Source organism: Xenopus laevis, chromosome 9_10S (genome assembly GCF_017654675.1).
Source record: "Xenopus laevis strain J_2021 chromosome 9_10S, Xenopus_laevis_v10.1, whole genome shotgun sequence".
Lineage (NCBI taxonomy): Eukaryota > Metazoa > Chordata > Amphibia > Anura > Pipidae > Xenopus > Xenopus laevis.
In genome coordinates, this window is record NC_054388.1 from 113,416,549 (window position 1) to 113,437,456 (window position 20,908).

The window sequence follows — 20,908 nt, forward strand, 5'->3', positions numbered from 1 at the left end:
CTGGTAGGATGGTTTTCATATGAGCTGCCTGGTAGGATGGTTTTATATGAGCTGCCTGATAGGATGATGTTGTTGTTGTACTATACAGTATGCTGCCTGGTAGGATGGGTTTCATATGAGCTGCCTGGTAGGATGGTGTTGTCTCTGAGCTGCCTGGTAGGATGGTTTTCTTATGAGCTGTCTGATAGGATGCTGTTATCACTGTGAGCTGCCTGGTAGGATGGTTTTTATATGAGCTGCCTGATAGGATGTTGTTGTCACTATGAGCTGCCTGGTAGGATGGTTTTCATATGGGCTGCCTGGTAGGATGGTGTTGTCTCTGAGCTGCCTGGTAGGATGGTTTTCTTATGAGCTGTCTGATAGGATGCTGTTATCACTGTGAGCTGCCTGGTAGGATGGTTTTCATATGAGCTGCCTGATAGGATGCTATTATCACTATGAGTTGCTTGGTAGGATGGTTTTCATATGAGCTGCCTAGTAGGATTCTGTTGTTACTATGAGCTCCTGGTAGGATGGTTTTCATATGAGCTGCCTGATAGGATGTTTTTGTCACTATGAGCTGCCTGGTAGGATGGTGTTGTAACTATGAACTGCCTGGTAGGATGGTTTTCATAAGTGCTGCCTAATAAGATGATACTGTCACTATGAGCTGCCTGGAGGGATGGTTTTCATATGTGCTGCCTGATAAGATGATACTATCACTATGAGCTGCCTGGTAGGATGGTTTTCAAATGAGCTGCCTGATAGGATGCTGTTGTCACTATGAGCTGCCTGGTAGGAAGGTTTTTATATGAGCTGCCTGACAGGATATTGACATTGTGTGAGCTGCCTGGTAGGATGGTTTTCATATGAGCTGCCTGTTAGGATGCTATTGTCACTATGAGCTCCCGGTAGGATGGTTTTCATATGAGCTGCCTGATAGGATGTTGTTGTCACTATGAGCTGCCTGGTAGGATGGTTTTCATATGGGCTGCCTGGTAGGATGGTGTTGTCTCTGTGAGCTGCCTGGTAGGACGGTTTTCCTATGAGCTGCCTGATAGGATGCTGTTATCACTATTAGCTGCCTGGTACGATGGTTTTCATATGAGCTGTCTGGTAGGATGGTGTTGTCTCTGTGAGCTGCCTGGTAGGATGGTTTTCCTATGAGCTGCCTGATAGGATGTTGTTGTCACTATGAGCAGCCTGGTAAATGGTGTTCTTATGAGCTGCCTGGTAGGATGGTGTTATCACTACGAGCTGCCTGATGGGATGTTGTTGTCACTATGAGCTGCCTGGCAGGATGGTTTTCATATGAGCTGCCTGGTAGGATACTGTTGTAACTATGAACTGCCTGGTAGGATGGTGTTGTCACTATGAGCTGCCTGGAGGGATGGTTTTCATATGTGCTACCTGATAAGATGATACTGTCACTATGAGCTGCCTGGTAGGATGGTTTTCATATGAGCTGCCTGATAGGATGCTGTTGTCACTATGAGCTGCCTGGTAGGAAGGTTTTCATATGAGCTGCCTGACAGGATGTTGTCATTGTGTGAGCTGCCTGGTAGGATGGTTTTCATATGAGCTGCCTGTTAGGATGCTGTTGTCACTATGAGCTTCTGGTAGGATGGTTTTCATATGAGCTGCCTGGTAGGATGATGTTGTCTCTGTGAGCTGCCTGGTAGGATGTTTTCCTATGAGCTGCCTGATAGGATGCTATTATCACTATGAGTTGCTTGGTAGGATGGTTTTCATATGAGCTGCCTGGTAGGATTCTGTTCTTACTATGAGCTCCTGGTAGGATGGTTTTCATATGAGCTGCCTGATAGGATGTTTTTGTCACTATGAGCTGCCTGATAGTATGGTTTTCATATGAGTTGCCAGGTAGGATGGTGTTGTCTCTGTGAGCTTCCTGGTAGGATGGTTTTCCTATAAGCTGCCTGATAGGATGCTGTTATCACTATGAGCTGCCTGGTAGGATGGTTTTCATATGAGCTGCCTGGTAGGATGGTGTTGTAACTATGAACTGCCTGGTAGGATGGTTTTCATATGTGCTGCCTGATAAGATGATACTGTCACTATGAGCTGCCTGGTAGGATGGTTTTCATATGTGCTGCCTGATAAGATGATACTATCACAATGAGCTGCCTGGTAGGATGGTTTTCAAATGAGCTGCCTGATAGGATGCTGTTGTCACTATGAGCTGCCTGGTAGGAAGGTTTTTATATGAGCTGCCTGACAGGATATTGACATTGTGTGAGCTGCCTGGTAGGATGGTTTTCATATGAGCTGCCTGTTAGGATGCTATTGTCACTATGAGCTCCCGGTAGGATGGTTTTCATATGAGCTGCCTGATAGGATGTTGTTGTCACTATGAGCTGCCTGGTAGGATGGTTTTTATGAGTTGCCTGGTAGGATGGTGTTGTCTCTGTGAGCTTCCTGGTAGGATGGTTTTCCTATGAGCTGCCTGATAGGATGCTGTTATCACTATGCGCTGTCTGGTAGGATGGTTTTCATATGAGCTGTCTGATAGGAAGCTGTTGTCACTATGAGCTGTCTGGTAGGATGGTTTTCATATGAGCTGCCTGGTAGGATACTGTTGTAACTATGAGCTGCCCTATTATTATCCCTATTATTCCCATTAGGATGATATGGTTTCTATGTGCTGCCTGGTAGAATGGTGTCTTTCTATGTCAGTAAGCTATACTGACAGACTTTTGGACATAAATGACACCTGAGATGGATGGCATGTAAATGGTGTATTGTCAGATGTTAAATGCAAACTAAGAGAAGAAAAGCTCCAAGGGATCTAGAGATAAAAGCCAGTGCAGGCTGCTACTGCAATGAGTCTGTGTAGAGAGATGCGGGTGGTGCAGGTGACAGTGCGCCCACTGGTGGAGTGGCCCGCTGGCATGTAAAATATCACATAGTTATCTGGGCAGGATGCACTGTGCCACTAATGTAAGGGCCAAGGACCCGCCAATGCCAGGGCCCACCAGGTTTTTTGCCTGTGCCCAGGCACGCCAGTCCAACCCTACTGGCAAGTGTTAGCACTGATAAATGATACATCAAATTTCAGACATATAGATTCTTGCCTTAGGAAGTCAGCAGAACAGTACACTGCATAGAGAGAAAGATGTTCTTCTGCCACTGACAGGATTAGAGAAAGTAGAGGCAGTGCAATGTGGGGAACTCTCCTGGTGATCAGAGGAGAATATGTGGATTTAGCTGCCAGACCACAGACAAGCTCATATGTCTTCTCTTTATTTGCAGGTGGTGGTGTACATTATCAGGGTGGCCATATCCGACCTGAGGGATCTTTTTCAGGTGAGTGGAAGAATAACCAGGATAAAAAGTGGTTTATGTGGAAGGGACATATAAAGATTACAGGTCTCATCTGTGATTAAACACACAGACAAGTAGCTGCAGGAGGAATGCTGTAACTTTTAGTATTTTATAGAATCACTAATTCTAAGCAACTTTTGAGTTGGCTCTCATTTTTGCTTTTTTATAGTTTTTTAATTATTTGCCTTCTTCTGACTCCAGCTTTCAAATGGGGGTTACTGACCCCATCTAAAAACAATTACTCTGTAAGTCTACAAATGTATTGTTATTGTTACTTTTTATTACTCATCTTTCTATTCAGGCCTCTCCAATATATTCCAGTCTCTTTTTCAAATCAGTGTATGGTTGCTAGGCTAAATCACTCAAACCCCACATAATAATTAAATCCAACTGCATATTGACTCAGAATGTACATCATACTAAAAGTTAATTTTGAAGGTGAATAACCCCTTTAATCAGAAGAGAAAGTAGCAGAGAAAACAGAAAATCACATTCAGCATAAAGTCTCATACATAAGACTCTAGTACTAGGACACTATTAGCAGATTCAATAGGAAATACAGTATATGTACAATTACCTACATACATATACATATTATCTAACATTTAACATTCGCCTTCTATCAACCCCTGGTTCTGTCCATTGTTAGAATGTCATCTAAAGATTAAGGAGTATGTGTGTCACGATTGGCACCCAAAACCGATGGCAAGCACCCTAGTCTCAGTTCGTGCTTCTGCCTGTAGTAGCCGCCTTTGGCCTTGGGAGGAGCCCTCAGCTACTCAGATGCTGCCAGGTCTTATAATGAGAGGTGCAAGGCAAGGGGTTCTGGACAAGCAGAGGGGCACAAATGGATAGCAAAGTCTTTGGGCAGAAGGTCAATACAAGGCGTTAGAGAGAATCTGAGTCAGTTCAGGCCGGGTCGAGGCAGGCAGAAAGCAAACATAGTCAGGCAGGCAAGGGACAAAACCGGGATGTCAAACAGAGGGATGAAGCAGTGGAGGTAGTTGGATTTCAGGCAAGAGTCAGGTTTTAGAAGTCAGGATCGTCGAATAGCCAGGGGTCACAACAAGAATCAACAGGATCCGAATACAGGATTAGCAAAAGCTTGAAAGCACCAGGTATAAACCTATCTCGGGCAAAGTCCTGTGGCTTTAATAAGCCTTTTATAGTGGGGGGACACCCATCTCTTTGCCATGTTGGGTCAGGGCGTCCGTCTTCCTCTTTAGCGCCGGTTCATTAGGGCGCATGCGGCGCACCTCTGCAAGATTTAAAGGTGCACGCACGCTGGCGTGATGATGCCAGCGCGCGTGCACCTTTAAATCTTGCAGAGGTGCGCCGCATGCGCCCTAATGAACCGGCGCCAAAGAGGAAGACAGACGCCGTGACCCAACATGGCAACGAGATGGGTGTCCCCCCACTAGACCACCAGGTGAGATTGTCACATTACCCCCCTCTAGGGGGGCCACTGGCCCCCCAGGTTTCTCAGGAAAATTTAGGTGGAACTGTTTACTGAGACATTCAGCCCTGATGTCACTAACTGGAAACCAAGAGTTCTCCTCAGGGCCATAGCCATTCCATTTAACTAAATATTGAAGCTTACCTCACACTAGGCGAGTGTCAGACTCACCAGTATAATCCAGTCGTAGAAGGAGCTGGAGCAGAAGATAATGAACCCACAAGCGCCTCACACAACCGCTACCCACTTGGAGTGGAACAAGGAGCAGGGTTGTGGAGAGTAGCCAGTGAGACGATAGCGAAGTACAAGGGATTAAGCTAAGTCGTAGTCAGGAGATCCGAGGTCAGAAGGCAGGCAGCAAGAATCGTAAACGGTGAAACAGGCAAGAAGGTCGAGACAGGCGGCGGTAATCAAATCCAAGTTCAGGCAAGGGTCGATAATCAGGAATCCAAACAGTTCAAGACGCTAGGGTTTCAGTTCAAACAACCTAATAACCAGGCAATGCATTACAGACTGGTTTGGGTTTAAATGCAGATAATTTGGCGCCAAACTGGCGTCACTGCGCTGACGTTGCGGAACTGACACCAGCACGTCCATCACAGGCGTTTCCGCCTACGTCCTTGCGCCCGCGACCGTCGCCTCCGCGCCCGTCGCCAGCTCCCGCGTCAGATGCTGACGCGCATTAGCGCACCCGCGCCTGCGCCGGACAGGACGCATGCGTGCGTTCTCACATTGCCCCCCATAGAGGAGCGGCCTCAGGACGCGACCACCAGAAGGCTTACCAGGATAAGTTCCATGGAATTTCTCCAGCAACTCTGGAGCGTGGATGTTAGATGCTGGTTCCCAGGAATTTTCTTCCGGACCATAACCCTTCCATCTTACCAGGTACAGGAGCCGCTTGCCTCTTAACCGGGAATCCAGGATCTCCTCAACCTCAAATTCTTCTTGACCATTGACCACCACAGGTAGCGGAGGAGGAGCCGAACGCCCAGGAAATCGGAACGTCGAAGCCGGTTTCAGAAGAGCAGCGTGGAACACTGGATGGATGTGCCAAGACGCTGGCAATTTAAGCTGGAAAGCTACAGGATTGACTTGACGAATAATTGGAAATGGACCCAAGAAACGTTGACCCAACTTCCTACAGGGACAAGAAAGTTTAAGGTTAACAGTTGACAACCAGACACAGTCACCCACCTTGAACTCAGGGTCACCTCTCCGTTTTCGATCGGCGTAGACCTTGAAATTTTGTTGAGCCTTCTTCATGTTTTCTTGAAGTTTTTGAAAGTTGTTAGATAAAAAAAGCTAATCGATCCTTGACAGCAGGAACTACAATGTCAGAAACAATGGCAGAGGGAAAAGTTACTGGATGAAGACCGTAGTTTGGGAAGAAAGGGGACTGATTGATTGAAGAATGATGGGCATTATTATAGGCAAATTCTGCTAGAGGAAGAAGATTCACCCAGTCATCTTGGAGGTATGAAGAATAGCATCTCAGATATTGCTCGAGAGTCTGGTTAGTCCGTTCGGTCTGGCCATTGGACTGAGGGTGGAAGGCAGAGGAAAGGGACACCGAAATTTTAAGTGCCCCACACAACGATTTCCAAAACTGAGATGTAAATTGTGGTCCCCGATCCGACACCACCTCATCCGGAAGACCATGAAGTCTTACTACTTCCTTAATGAAGGTATCAGCAGTCTCAGAGGCAGAAGGAAGTCTAGGTAATGACTTAAAATGAGCCATCTTGGTTAAACGATCCACAAAGACAACAATGGTAGAACAATCACAGGACAAAGGTAAGTCAGAAATAAAGTCCAAAGAAACTGATCCCCATGGACGGGAAGGCACAGGCAGAGGTTGCAGAAGACCAATAGGCCGAGAGCGAGAGTCTTTGGATCTAGAGCAAACTTCACAAGATGCAACAAATTTAAAACAGTCTTTAGCTATCCCAGGCCACCAAAATAATCTCTTCGCCAAGATAATGGTCTTCTTGATACCTGGATGACCCGCCAATTTAGAATCATGCACATTCTTAAGGACCTCTAAGCGCATTTGTTCAGGAACAAAAATTTTACCTTGATGAAGAAGAAGACCCTCCTTGGAGACTAATGATGGTTCCGAAATATTCATGGAAGCGTTTTTAATTCCATCTACCAGGGTAGACTGTAGCAGGAGAAAATTATTAGAGTTTAAAATTGTTTCAGGGGCCAAAGGAATCTCGTCTTCAGAGGAAAACATTCGGGATAAGGCGTCTGCTTTAACATTTTTAGACCCAGGTCGATATGTGAGATGGAAATTGAATCTCATGAAGATTAAGGCCCACCTTGCTCTCTAGGTCTCTTGGCTGAACGTAAATACTCCAGATTCCTATGATCCGTAAAGATGAGAATTGGATGTTTAGACCCTTCAAGGAGATACCTCCATTCTTCAAGTGCTAACTTAATAGCAAGTAATTCACGGTCGGCAACATCATAGTTACACTCGCTCTTGGCCAACTTACTAGAGAAGAAAGCAACAGGATGAAGATCCTCCTGAATTCCAGTTCTTTGCGACAACACAGCTCCCATCGCAAGTTCTGAAGCGTCAACTTCCAAGTTGAAAGGGAGGGAAACGTCTGGATAATGAAGAATTGGGCCTGAAGTGAAGAGAGCCTTCAGCTTCTCAAAAGCCGCCTGAGCCTGTGGTGACCAACAAAACTTCAGATTATTACGAGTCAACTCGGTAATTGGAAGAATGACTTGGGAAAAATTCTTTATAAATTTTCTGTAAAAATTTGCAAAACCAATAAAACGTTGAACCGCTTTTTTGGAAGATGGAATTGGCCAATCAAGAATTGCAGAAATTTTCCTGGAATCCATCTGAATTCCCTGAGGAGAAACAAAAAAACCCAAGAAGTCCACAGATGTTTGTTCAAAGACACATCTCGATTTTAGCATAAAGCTGATGAATGCGCAGACGAGCCAAAACTTTCTTTAAATGTAATCTGTGTTCTTCCAAGGAATTAGAAAAAACAAGGATATCATCCAAATAGATGATGATGAAAATATCAAGGAAGTCTCTGAATACATCATTGACAAAATGTTGGAACGTTGCAGGGGCGTTGCAAAGACCAAAGGGCATGACCAGGTATTCAAAATGCCCATAACGAGTACGAAAAGCCGTCTTCCATTCATCGCCTTCTCTTATTCTGACGAGATTATATGCGCCGCGAAGATCCAGTTTAGAAAAGATCTTAGCTTCCGCCAAGCGTTGAAAAAGTTCAGGAATAAGAGGAAGTGGATAACGATTTTTGACAGTAATCTTGTTCAGATCCCGGTAATCAATGCACGGCCTTAAAGAATGATCCTTCTTTTCAACAAAGAAGATCCCGGCTCCAGCTGGAGAAGAAGACTGTCTAATGAACCCTTTGGCCAGATTCTCATCTAAATAAGAACGAAGTTCCGATAGTTCGGATTCGGATAAAGGATAAACTCGCCCAAAAGGAATTTGAGCCCCAGGAAGAAGGTTAATAGGGCAATCATAAATACGATGAGGAGGTAACTTGTCTGCCCCTTTTTTATTAAAAACGTCCGTAAATTCCCAGTAAGCTTGAGGAAGAAGATTATGAATTTCAGAGGCAGGGGATAACGAACAAACTCTACTTGAAGAAAAAATACATTGAGAGGAACAAAAATTTGAAAGAAAGTTCACTTCGCCGGTAGTCCAGTTGATGGATGGGTTGTGTTTGTAACCAGGGTAAACCCAAGATGACGGGAAATAAAGGAGAAGAAACCACATCGAAGTTCATGACTTCAGCATGCCCTTTATTTAATACAACAAAAAGTGAGACAGTCTCTTGCACCACAGGGCCTGAGGTAATCAGAGAACCATCTGCCACACGGAGAGCTATGGGGTTCTTCTTAGACTGGAGTGGTATCTGGAACTGTAGTGCCACCTTATTATCCAAGAAACACCCGCTGGCCCCAGAATCAAGGATTGCTTGAAGCTCTACCCGCTTGTCTCCCCACTGCAAAGATAAAGAGACAGTCAGGAGAGGCACGGGAACATGGCAACTGGAAAAGTCTCTTTCAAACATCCTCTTACCCGTTGGACGGATCGGGCAACCTCTTAGCAAATGACCAGCTTGTCCACAGTAAAGGCAGAGGTTGAGTCTGCGACGTCTGATCCGTTCCTCTGGAGTTAATGCCGATCTAATGGCTCCAATCTGCATAGGCTCTGGGGCTGCGCTGAAAACGGGCGGAGAGACAGCTGGAGGAAAAGTAGAAGGCATTCGAATAGGAGGTGGAGCGGTTGGCAGCATCCAAGACTGAGGAAGAAGACCTGCTTTCTCTGCCTGTTCTTCCTCTCTACGTTCTCTGAGCCTCCGATCCAGTTGGATGGAAAGAGAGATGAGCTCTTCCAAACTGTCAGGGATGCCAGTGCGGGCTAATTCATTCTTTAATTCGGAAGAAAGTCCGAAGCGGTACTGGTTTTTAAGCGCTGCCGGGTTCCATTCCGTGTCATCAGCCCATTGCCGAAATTCCAGGGTGTAGTCCTCCGCTGGGCGGCCACCTTGCTTCAGGGCACGCAGGGAGGCTTCGGCGGTAGTTGCTCTGTGAGGGTCATCGAAAAGAACCGCCATAGCATCGAAAAAGGAGTCTACTGAGGCCAATACAGGACTGTGACGATCCATAAGACGAAAGGCCCATGTCTGTGGCTCTCTCGTAAGAAATTAGATAATCACCCCGACCCGGGTCTGCTCATTAGGATAAGTGTGTGGTTTGAGCGAAAACAGCAATTTGCAGTTGCTCCTAAAGTTCCGAAACATCTTTCGGTCACCAGAAAACTTCTCCGGAAAGGCCACCTTAGGTTCCGAAATTTCAGAGGTGATCACCTGAACTTCCGTTGGAGCAGGCGGAGTTGCAGCGGCCGTGGAAGGGAGAACGGCTGGTGGATGGGTCCTAATGTGCTCCTGTAGCTGAGTATAACCACTTTGCAGCTCCCGGACAGCTTGCGTGAGGGACGACAGTTGTTGAGTCAGGACGGCAAACGGGGACGCCCCTTCAGCTGGATCCATCTGGCCTGGTTATACTGTCAGACTCACCAGTATAATCCAGTCGTAGAAGGAGCTGGAGCCGAAGATAATGAACCCACAAGCGCCTCACACAACCGCTACCCACTTGGAGTGGAACAAGGAGCAGGGTTGTGGAGAGTAGCCAGTGAGACGATAGCGAAGTACAAGGGATTAAGCAAAGTCGTAGTCAGGAGATCCGAGGTCAGAAGGCAGGCAGCAAGAATCGTAAACGGTGAAACAGGCAAGAAGGTCGAGACAGGCGGCGGTAATCAAATCCGAGTTCAGGCAAGGGTCGATAATCAGGAATCCAAACAGACGCTGACGCGCATTAGCGCGCTCGCGCCTGCGCCGGACAGGACGCATGCGTGCGTTCTCACAGCGAGAATCGAGGAGCTGTTGGACTTCAAACTCAGACTGACCTTCAACCAACACTGGGGAAGGAACAGACTGTTGACGGACCTGTGAAGCTGGCTTTAAAAGAGATACATGAAAGGAGTTAGAGATTTTGAAATTGTCAGGTAGTTTGAGACGAACAGAAGAAGGATTAATTATTTCAATGATGGGATATGGACCAATAAACCTGGGCCCCAACTTGAGGGAGGGGACCTTAAGCGTAATGTTTTTTGTAGACAACCATACAGAGTCTCCTACCTGATATTTGGGTGCCTCTCTACAAGACCTATTGGCTGCTTTTTTCTGAGTGGCTGTAGCTGCAGAAAGAGAGTTGTGCACCCCAGACCAAATTTTTGCAAATTGTTTGACAGAAGAATTAACAGAGGGTACAGGGGACAATGAACCAGAAAAAGAAAATGCTTTGGGAAAAAAAAAAAAAAAAAAAAGCTCGCCATAATTTGGAAACAAACTGTACCCCCCTATCAGAAACAATATTGACCAGAAAACCATGCAACTTAAAAGTATTAGAAATTAATAATTCAGCTAAGGTTTTGGCAGAAGGGAGGTGTGGGAGGGAAATTAAGTGGCTCATTTTGCTAAACCTGTCCACAACCACCCAAATCACAGTCTTCCCCTGAGAAGGGGGAAGATCAACAATAAAATCCATCAAAAGATGGGACCATGGTTTGTCGGGAATTGGTAGTGGCCTTAACAATCCCTGTGACAAATTCCTAGAGGATTTAGACCTCTGACAAATAGGGCAGGAATCAACAAATTTACTGAAATCCTGCTTAAAGAAAGGCCACCATACATTTTGAGACAAAAGGGACACAGTCTTAGCGATGCCAGGATGTCCCGCCATTTTGGAATTGTGGGCTTTGCCCAAAACTTGTTTCCTCAAATCTTCAGGAACAAACCACCGCCCTGGGGGAGTTTCTACAGGAGCAGAGGACTGAACAGAGGACAATAATGGGAGTAGGGAGGAATAGGGAATGAAGGATGGCTTCAAGGCAGCTCTATCTACCAGGCAGATAACAACTCAGCCACACCCTCCTCCTAGGCTAAACACACCTCCCCCCAGCTGATTGGTCAGTACACTCTAGCATTGCTTTCAATGAAGTTGCCAGATATGGAGTGTGTGATGTCATCTGTTCCTCCTGTATCATGGCTGCTGAAGTCTGGAGGGAAAGTGATTTGAAAAGAGAGGATTCCAGCAGAGAAGCAGAATTTCAGTGAGAAGTTTTATGTAAGAGACTGCACAGAATTCTACAGAAAGTCACATGCAGGTGGTAATCTGGATGCAGGCAGGGAATCTGTGGGTGTTTGTGTTTAGGCTGTTTGTTTTTTTTTTTTTTAGTGAATTACACTGACATCTTAATGTAACATGGAGGCTCTGAGGGCAGAGAGCTGCACATTATCTTTCTAGCTCAAAACAAATCTGCTTCCCAACTATACTTTTTGTATATTTGTGCAATAAATGTGCTGTACAAGCGACTGTAATGTGTTTCTTAATGCTAAAATAGTAAGTTGTAACCATGTGCTCTCTGCCTCCCAGGATGATCTGATTTATGTTCTGCCTGGTAGGATGGTGATGTCACTATAAGCTGCCTGGTAGGATGGTTTTCATATGAGCTGCCTGGTAGGATGGTTTTATATGAGCTGCCTGATAGGATGATGTTGTTGTTGTACTATACAGTATGCTGCCTGGTAGGATGGGTTTCATATGAGCTGCCTGGTAGGATGGTGTTGTCTCTGAGCTGCCTGGTAGGATGGTTTTCTTATGAGCTGTCTGATAGGATGCTGTTATCACTGTGAGCTGCCTGGTAGGATGGTTTTCATATGAGCTGCTTGGTAGGATTCTGTTGTTACTATGAGCTCCTGGTAGGATGGTTTTCATATGAGCTGCCTGATAGGATGTTTTTGTCACTATGAGCTGCCTGGTAGGATGGTGTTGTAACTATGAACTGCCTGGTAGGATGGTTTTCATATGTGCTGCCTGATAAGATGATACTGTCACTATGAGCTGCCTGGAGGGATGGTTTTCATATGTGCTGCCTGATAAGATGATACTATCACTATGAGCTGCCTGGTAGGATGGTTTTCAAATGAGCTGCCTGATAGGATGCTGTTGTTACTATGAGCTGCCTGGTAGGAAGGTTTTTATATGAGCTGCCTGACAGGATATTGACATTGTGTGAGCTGCCTGGTAGGATGGTTTTCATATGAGCTGCCTGTTAGGATGCTATTGTCACTATGAGCTCCCGGTAGGATGGTTTTCATATGAGCTGCCTGATAGGATGTTGTTGTCACTATGAGCTGCCTGGTAGGATGGTTTTCATATGGGCTGCCTGGTAGGATGGTGTTGTCTCTGTGAGCTGCCTGGTAGGACGGTTTTCCTATGAGCTGCCTGATAGGATGCTGTTATCACTATTAGCTGCCTGGTAGGATGGTTTTCATATGAGCTGTCTGGTAGGATGGTGTTGTCTCTGTGAGCTGCCTGGTAGGATGGTTTTCCTATGAGCTGCCTGATAGGATGTTGTTGTCACTATGAGCAGCCTGGTAAATGGTGTTCTTATGAGCTGCCTGGTAGGATGGTGTTATCACTACGAGCTGCCTGATGGGATGTTGTTGTCACTATGAGCTGCCTGGCAGGATGGTTTTCATATGAGCTGCCTGGTAGGATACTGTTGTAACTATGAACTGCCTGGTAGGATGGTGTTGTCACTATGAGCTGCCTGGAGGGATGGTTTTCATATGTGCTACCTGATAAGATGATACTGTCACTATGAGCTGCCTGGAGGGTGATTTTCATATGTGCTGCCTGATAAGATGATACTGTCACTATGAGCTGCCTGGTAGGATGGTTTTCATATGAGCTGCCTGATAGGATGCTGTTGTCACTATGAGCTGCCTGGTAGGAAGGTTTTCATATGAGCTGCCTGACAGGATGTTGTCATTGTGTGAGCTGCCTGGTAGGATGGTTTTCATATGAGCTGCCTGTTAGGATGCTGTTGTCACTATGAGCTTCTGGTAGGATGTTTTCCTATGAGCTGCCTGATAGGATGCTATTATCACTATGAGTTGCTTGGTAGGATGGTTTTCATATGAGCTGCCTGGTAGGATTCTGTTCTTACTATGAGCTCCTGGTAGGATGGTTTTCATATGAGCTGCCTGATAGGATGTTTTTGTCACTATGAGCTGCCTGGTAGTATGGTTTTCATATGAGTTGCCAGGTAGGATGGTGTTGTCCCTGTGAGCTTCCTGGTAGGATGGTTTTCCTATAAGCTGCCTGATAGGATGCTGTTATCACTATGAGCTGCCTGGTAGGATGGTTTTCATATGAGCTGCCTGGTAGGATGGTGTTGTAACTATGAACTGCCTGGTAGGATGGTTTTCATATGTGCTGCCTGATAAGATGATACTGTCACTATGAGCTGCCTGGTAGGATGGTTTTCATATGTGCTGCCTGATAAGATGATACTATCACAATGAGCTGCCTGGTAGGATGGTTTTCAAATGAGCTGCCTGATAGGATGCTGTTGTCACTATGAGCTGCCTGGTAGGAAGGTTTTTATATGAGCTGCCTGACAGGATATTGACATTGTGTGAGCTGCCTGGTAGGATGGTTTTTATATGAGCTGCCTGTTAGGATGCTATTGTCACTATGAGCTCCCGGTAGGATGGTTTTCATATGAGCTGCCTGATAGGATGTTGTTGTCACTATGAGCTGCCTGGTAGGATGGTTTTTATGAGTTGCCTGGTAGGATGGTGTTGTCTCTGTGAGCTTCCTGGTAGGATGGTTTTCCTATGAGCTGCCTGATAGGATGCTGTTATCACTATGCGCTGTCTGGTAGGATGGTTTTCATATGAGCTGTCTGATAGGAAGCTGTTGTCACTATGAGCTGTCTGGTAGGATGGTTTTCATATGAGCTTCCTGGTAGGATACTGTTGTAACTATGAGCTGCCCTATTATTATCCCTATTATTCCCATTAGGATGATATGGTTTCTATGTGCTGCCTGGTAGAATGGTGTCTTTCTATGTCAGTAAGCTATACTGACAGACTTTTGGACATAAATGACACCTGAGATGGATGGCATGTAAATGGTGTATTGTCAGATGTTAAATGCAAACTATTAAACCAAACCCCTCTATATTTAACTGCGTTGTCCGTGCTGTAATTATATCAGTAATCACTGAACCCTGCACCAGGACCATAAGTAGGCCTCCAGTGTTCATGCTCCTACTTAGGAATTATTACATAGACCTTGGGAGCAGCTAAATGTGGCAGTTCCCAAATCCAACACATACCTCTGTAGTGTGGCACCAGGTACATGGGAAACATTTACTTTTAGGAAGTGTGATTCATGCACATCTGTAGAGGGCACAGGGACAATTTAATGTTTAGATTGTAAGCTCTGTTGGGCAAGGCCAACTGTACTACTTATATCAGTTTTTATATTCTTGTATGTAATCTGTATGTTCAATGTGTACACTTATCTCATTTATTTTACAGTACTATGTAATATGTTGGTGCTTTATACATTCAGTCCTAATAAATCACTTTTAACTTTTTATAACTCTAAGGTCTTATTTGTGAAGCTACCTCTTCATATTGACTTGTTTATTAGCTTAGTGCTATATTGTCACTGTTTCTTAGGAGCAACATTGTTGTTGCTTTATAGATACATGTTAATAATTATAATTCTGGCAAAGTTTAAAGCATTCTATTAACTGTGGTCCAGCAACACCAAGGTCATATTCTTTAGGGGATTATGACACATTCCTATAAAACCCCATATGAACTTTACGGTTTTATTTTTTTCCAGATTAAAAAGCCCCCATGCCACCCCAAGTCCAATGGTACCAAAAAATCAGCATGGGAAAGAGAGAAGCAGATGCTGAGCAGTTTTCTCCTATCACATTGAGCTGGAGTTGGTGTGATCCTTCAATATGCCGATTACAAATAAAAATACTCCTGGGGACTATAGATTGCACTGCCTCCAGCACAGCGTGACTGACAGAATCAAACAGGATCCAAAACTGTGTCAGAGTGTCATTTTTAAAAAGAAAAAAGTTCTACATATTGTCTGACACACTCAGAGATTAGTTGCCCACAATGAAATTCCTCTTCTGTTTTCCCACAACTATTACTTCAAATCACCAGTGGAAAAACATATGCAGGGGTTTGTTTTTTCAAAGACGTCTAAAGTTTCCTGAGGCAATGCTGGGTGATAAAAGTTCATTTCTATAAACTACACTCCATGTGAATGGAACTAGAACTAGTGATGCACAGAGTGGCCTGTCACCTGTTTAGTTGGGCTTGACAATGGCCGTCTGCAGAGGATTGCAGTTCACATAGTGCTACACAATATGTTGGCGCTATATAAATACATGTTAATAATGACTTGTGGGCCATATTCACTGCCAGTCCAGCCACTTCTTGACCATCCCTACACTGTCCTAACCAAACATCTTACAGTATAACCAGCATGAATTGTCATTGCTATTTATATACTAATGCACACCTGCCCCTTCTAATGAAATCAGAGACAGTCACCTTGGCACAGGCATATAAATAAGCATGATGGTTAGGGATGGGTGAATTTGACCCATTTAGTTTAGCCAAAAATTCACCGCCGGTGAAATATCGCTGATGCCCATTAAAGTCTATGGGCGTCAAAAAAAGTATTTTTATGTCTATGGGCGTCTTTTTTTTTGGACGCACAGCACAATACAACTCTATGAGCGTCATTTCCATGGCGAAACAAGGAAAAAATTCACCCATCCCTAATGATGGGCCATGCTTGGGATGGGTTAGGGTGAGTTAGGGTCAGTAGGACAATAGGGCTATTTTAGGACTACAGTTGTAATAAGTTCCCACAGTCACTGAGCAAAAAATCCAATCCATTAAAGGTGCTTGCTCCTTACATTTCCATAAGTATAGCACTTGGCACTGCTGCCTTCTGTATAAATTTTGAGCAAAAGCAGCAATTGGATTTGCACACAATCACTTATTGTTGTTTTCATGTACTACCCCAGTAGACATTTTTAACAGAACAAAATGAAGCTGATGTTGACAGTCAGATTTTTACGGGTACAGATAACTTGGTCATAATGCTTGTGAATAGAGTTGTGTTGCATATGTAAGTGTAACTACTTGAAATGTCCCTTTAGGGAATATTTATCAGATTGAAACTAGAACTAGAAAGTCCCCTTAAAATATATTCCACAACTTTCTATTAATATCTATAGGTTATTTTAAGGTGTATTTATAAAAAGGGTAAACTCTTACTTATACCCATTAATAAATATGCTCCCCAAACCCCCATACAAATAAATAGCAACAGAATTTCACTCTGTGGGGCTGTGGCAAGCTCTAGTTCCATTGTATGATAAATATTCCCCAAAATTAGAATCTATATTTGATACTTTCTGAAAAAGTGATTAATGCTTATATACAGCCCTTAAATTGATCTGCTTTTGTAGCTGGAGCTTTACATGGGTGGGTTGCACTAGCGACATTGTACTACATTCAGCTCACAACTCCTTCAAGTCACCTAGGGGTATATGTATGAAAGAGTGAAGTTAGAGATTGCCACAGTCCTCTAGAGTGAAATACCGCCTCTCTCTATTAATTTCTCTGTTCATTTCTATGGGATTTCTAAAGGTGTATTTATCAATGGGTGAGAGTTCAGCCTTTGATAAATACGCCTTTAAAAATGCCATAGAAATGAATGGAGAGAGGCGGTATTTCACTCTAGCAAACTGTGGTGATCTCTAACTTCACTTTTTTATAAATATACCCCTATGTTTTAAACTTGTCTTGGTAGACACTTTTTTGTAGCAAAACTGAATTATAACCTTGACACAGAATTTTTAAGGGACATGATAAAAAAGGGAATGTATATGAAAAAAGAAAAATTGCTATAAACACCATTTTATTTCCTGGTCAGAATTTTCTTATTTTACCCTTTGTAGAAATATAGGTGGAGAAAAAGTCGATATAAGAAGTTCTATGCCTATACTGACAGGAATCAGCAGGTGTGGAGACACATGGGGTCAAATTTACTAAACGGCAAAAATTCGCTAGCGACTGTTTCTCACCCATAGCAACATTACACCAGGCAAAAATTTGCCCAGACGCCAGTTCGGGCCAGTTTCGTCCTGTTACTTTGGTAATGCAAGAAATTCAATTTGTAGATGCGCTAACTTTCATTTCATTCTATAGGTCTTGTGCTCAGGTTAATTTACATACGGCGGGAAATTTAAGTTGAATGGATGTCTTTATGTTATGTTTTGTGTCAAATACATTACATTTCCACTGTTAATTACACAAGTCCAGGGAACTTTAATAAAGACACTAGAGTTGTTATATTGCCCTACACATGAGCCCACTGTATAGTTAATGTTCCATATGTTAGAAAATGTATGGGGGAAACCAGTTACACACAAAAACATTTTTAGGACTTTTGCAGGCTATCACTCTGTAACAAGGGAAAACTCGCCAGTGTTTTTTGGACTTTGAGGCATTTTCCGCTCACAGAATATAATGTAGGTGATAGAAGATTGAGAAAGATCTAGCTACTTTAATGCAATTCGCCTGGTCTGAGGTGGCGAAGGCAACTCTGGCAAAAGATGTAACATTCAGTAAAATCCGCATCTTAGTGAATTTATGGAGTAGTAACCTGTGGGTGGCAAGGCTGGGGAAAAGTCACTAGCGTTAGCAACTTTGCCCTTTAAAAATCTGCCCCTTGGAGTGGACTTGAGCACAGAACACAACATTATACATGTATGTACACGCAAGCCAACTCTCTGCCCATCAGTGCACTTGACTTACAGCGATGAGTGAATCAACTCGGATCAGTTTTATCTCAGCCTGTGTTGCCATAAAAAAAACAGTAGAGTCAAATGATGCAAATTATAATTTTTATGAAAAATGTTTACGTTTTGACTATGTATTACATACCGTATATACTTGAGTATAAGCCGACCCGAGTATAAGCCGAGGTACCTAATTTTACCTACGAAAACTGGGAAAACTTATTGACTCTAGTATAAGCCTAGACACAACTACAGCCCTGTCTCCAAGCAGCGCACATTCTGCCAAAGCGACCCCCCCAGCGATCAACCGGACTTCTTTGCAAAGCTGATGGTGACAGAGAATCGCCAAACGGATTACTGTGTCCATTGTCCCACTGTCCCACTACCATGTGCAGAGGGCACTGTTTGATATTGCCATCACTGTTAATCTTTCGTATAACCAACAGACGGTGCTGTGTGATATTGCAGTCACTGTTATTCTTTAATATAACCAACAGAGGGCGCTGTGTGATATTGCAGTCACTGTTAATCTTTCATATAACCAACAGATGGCGGTGTGTGATATTGCAGTCACTGTTAATCTTTCATATAACCAACAGATGGCGCTGTGTGATATTGCAGTCACTGTTAATCTTTCGTATAACCAACAGAGGGTGCTGTGTGATATTGCAGTCCCTGTTATTCTTTCATACAACCAACAGATGGCACTGTGTGATATTGCAGTCCCTGTTATTCTTTCATACAACCAACAGATGGCACTGTGTGATATTGCAGTCCCTGTTATTCTTTCATACAACCAACAGATGGCGCTGTGTGATATTGCAGTCACTGTTAATCTTTCATATAACCAACAGAGGGCGCACTGTTATTCTTTCATATAACCAACAGAGGGCATTGTGGGATATTGCAGTCTCTCCCCAAGTGATCTGTTGGTATAGGAATGATAAACAGTGACTGCAATCTCAGCTATCGGGTTGGGTACCGCTGACCCGAGTATCAGCCGAGGTAGACTTTTTCAGCACATTTTGGATGCTGAAAACTCGGCTTATACTCGGGTATATACGGTACTATAATTTGAGGGGAGGCCAAAGAGACTGACAACATTTCTTATTTTATCGTTTAAAAGGCACCTATTGCATACAAAGCCCATGCTCTGGATGGAGGAAATAATTGTATTTCTTTAAGAAAATCACACTTGTGAGTGCTGCAGCTTTCTCATTGTGTACATAAATACAGAAATTGTTTATTAGGGACATAAGTATTGTTTACCTCATTCTCTCCTACTCCCCACCTCTGGTGGAAGAAAAATGTTATGTATTAGGTTCTGTTCTGTTCCCACATGAAGGCGAATGAAGGTATAACTAATAGTAGCTGTGTGACTTCCTACCTTCGTATCCAAGCAGTGGGGCAGACCGGACCGGCAGACGCTCAGGTTGGATGGATCCAAACGTAGACACAGAGATGAAATCAGCCTGGGTTTATTTGATCCAGAATACAGCAATAAACGGTGATACAATACTGTCTGTAGTAGTGGTATCAATACTGTCCTGTATATGACTTTCCTGAGGCTAACTGCTGGTCAAAAACTGATGCCTTCACAAGCCCAAAATGTCTGAATGTCCAGTCACACAGTAATGAGGCACTGAAAATGGCTGCCGGAAGTGAGAAGGACTGAGCTGCAGAAAACCACGCCCCTGAGAGGAAAAACTTTACTAACAAGAACAGAGGTGTGCAGCATGCAAATTTTGTCCAGCAGAAAGCAGCAGTACAACAATGCACAGAAAATAACATAGATAAGAAGGATTGATAATAATGTAAGCAATTAACTATGAGGAGAACAGCACACTCCCCGTCTGAAATTTACTTTGGGAATTTCACTATGACGAATGTCCATGAAATATAACACAAACCTGCAATAAAAACATGTTAGAATGCAATAAACATAACAATATAGTTGGCTTTCTTGGCTTGTAATAGAGAAGATGTCTATAGTTCAACTTCAGTCCTGTTCATCCTGCAGGAACGTTCTCAATTGGCAATATCAAAATGAGTTCGTTAATTGGCCTTGCGAACGTTTTAAGCTCGCCCTTCCTGAAGATCTTCAACTCCACTTTTCAGACTTTGCCATCCTTGCTAGGGAAAACCTTTGTAATTAGTCCCATAGGCCAAGCAATCCTTTCGGTTTGTTGCTCCTTCATCAATACAAGGTCTCCTTCTTTCAAGTTTGGTTTTTGGTGTTGCCATTTTCTTCTTCCTTGAAGAATATTGAGATACTCCTTTCGCCATCTGTTCCAGAAGTAATCCGCCAGGTATTGTACACGTTTCCAGTGTTTTTGGTAGACATTCGCGTGAGTAAATTCTTCACTAGGCATTAGTATATTCTCAGTTTTTTGGGTAAGTAGAGTAGCTGGAGTCAGTATGGCTGGTGTTTCAGGATCCATAGACACTGGCACAAGGGGTCTTGAATTAATAATAGCCGAAACTTCAGCAAGAAGGGTGACAAGAGTCTCATGCGTGAGTCTTGAAGAGTTTACATCCATCAACATAGAATTTAAGATGTTGCGTGAGATCCCGATCATTCTCTCCCAGGAACCCCCCATATGGGAACTATGAGGAGGATTGAAGATCCAGGTGCAACCTTTCTCCTCCAACTGATCTTGAATGGGCTTGGTGTCGATGTTCAGTTCTCTACAGGCTCCAATGAAGTTACTTCCTTGGTCTGACCTCAACTGTTTCACTGGTCCTCTGATTGCGAAGAACCGTCTTAAGGCATTAATGAGACTGGATGTATCCATGGATTCTATCACCTCTATGTGAACGGCTCGCACACTCATGCAAGTAAATAGCACAGCCCAACGTTTACT

At 43.8% G+C, this 20,908-nt stretch overlaps 1 protein-coding gene across 2 annotated transcripts in view; it reads left to right on the forward strand.

Moving 5' to 3' along the window:
- The window catches only part of LOC121398819, a 104,470-nt gene that overhangs the window by 32,496 nt on the left and 51,066 nt on the right, over window positions 1-20,908 (forward strand). For both annotated transcript variants that reach the window (XM_041578155.1, XM_041578156.1), the window contains exon 5: window positions 3,250-3,303. In XM_041578155.1, the coding sequence (XP_041434089.1) occupies window positions 3,250-3,303 (54 nt within the window). The remainder of the gene's footprint in view (window positions 1-3,249; window positions 3,304-20,908) is intronic.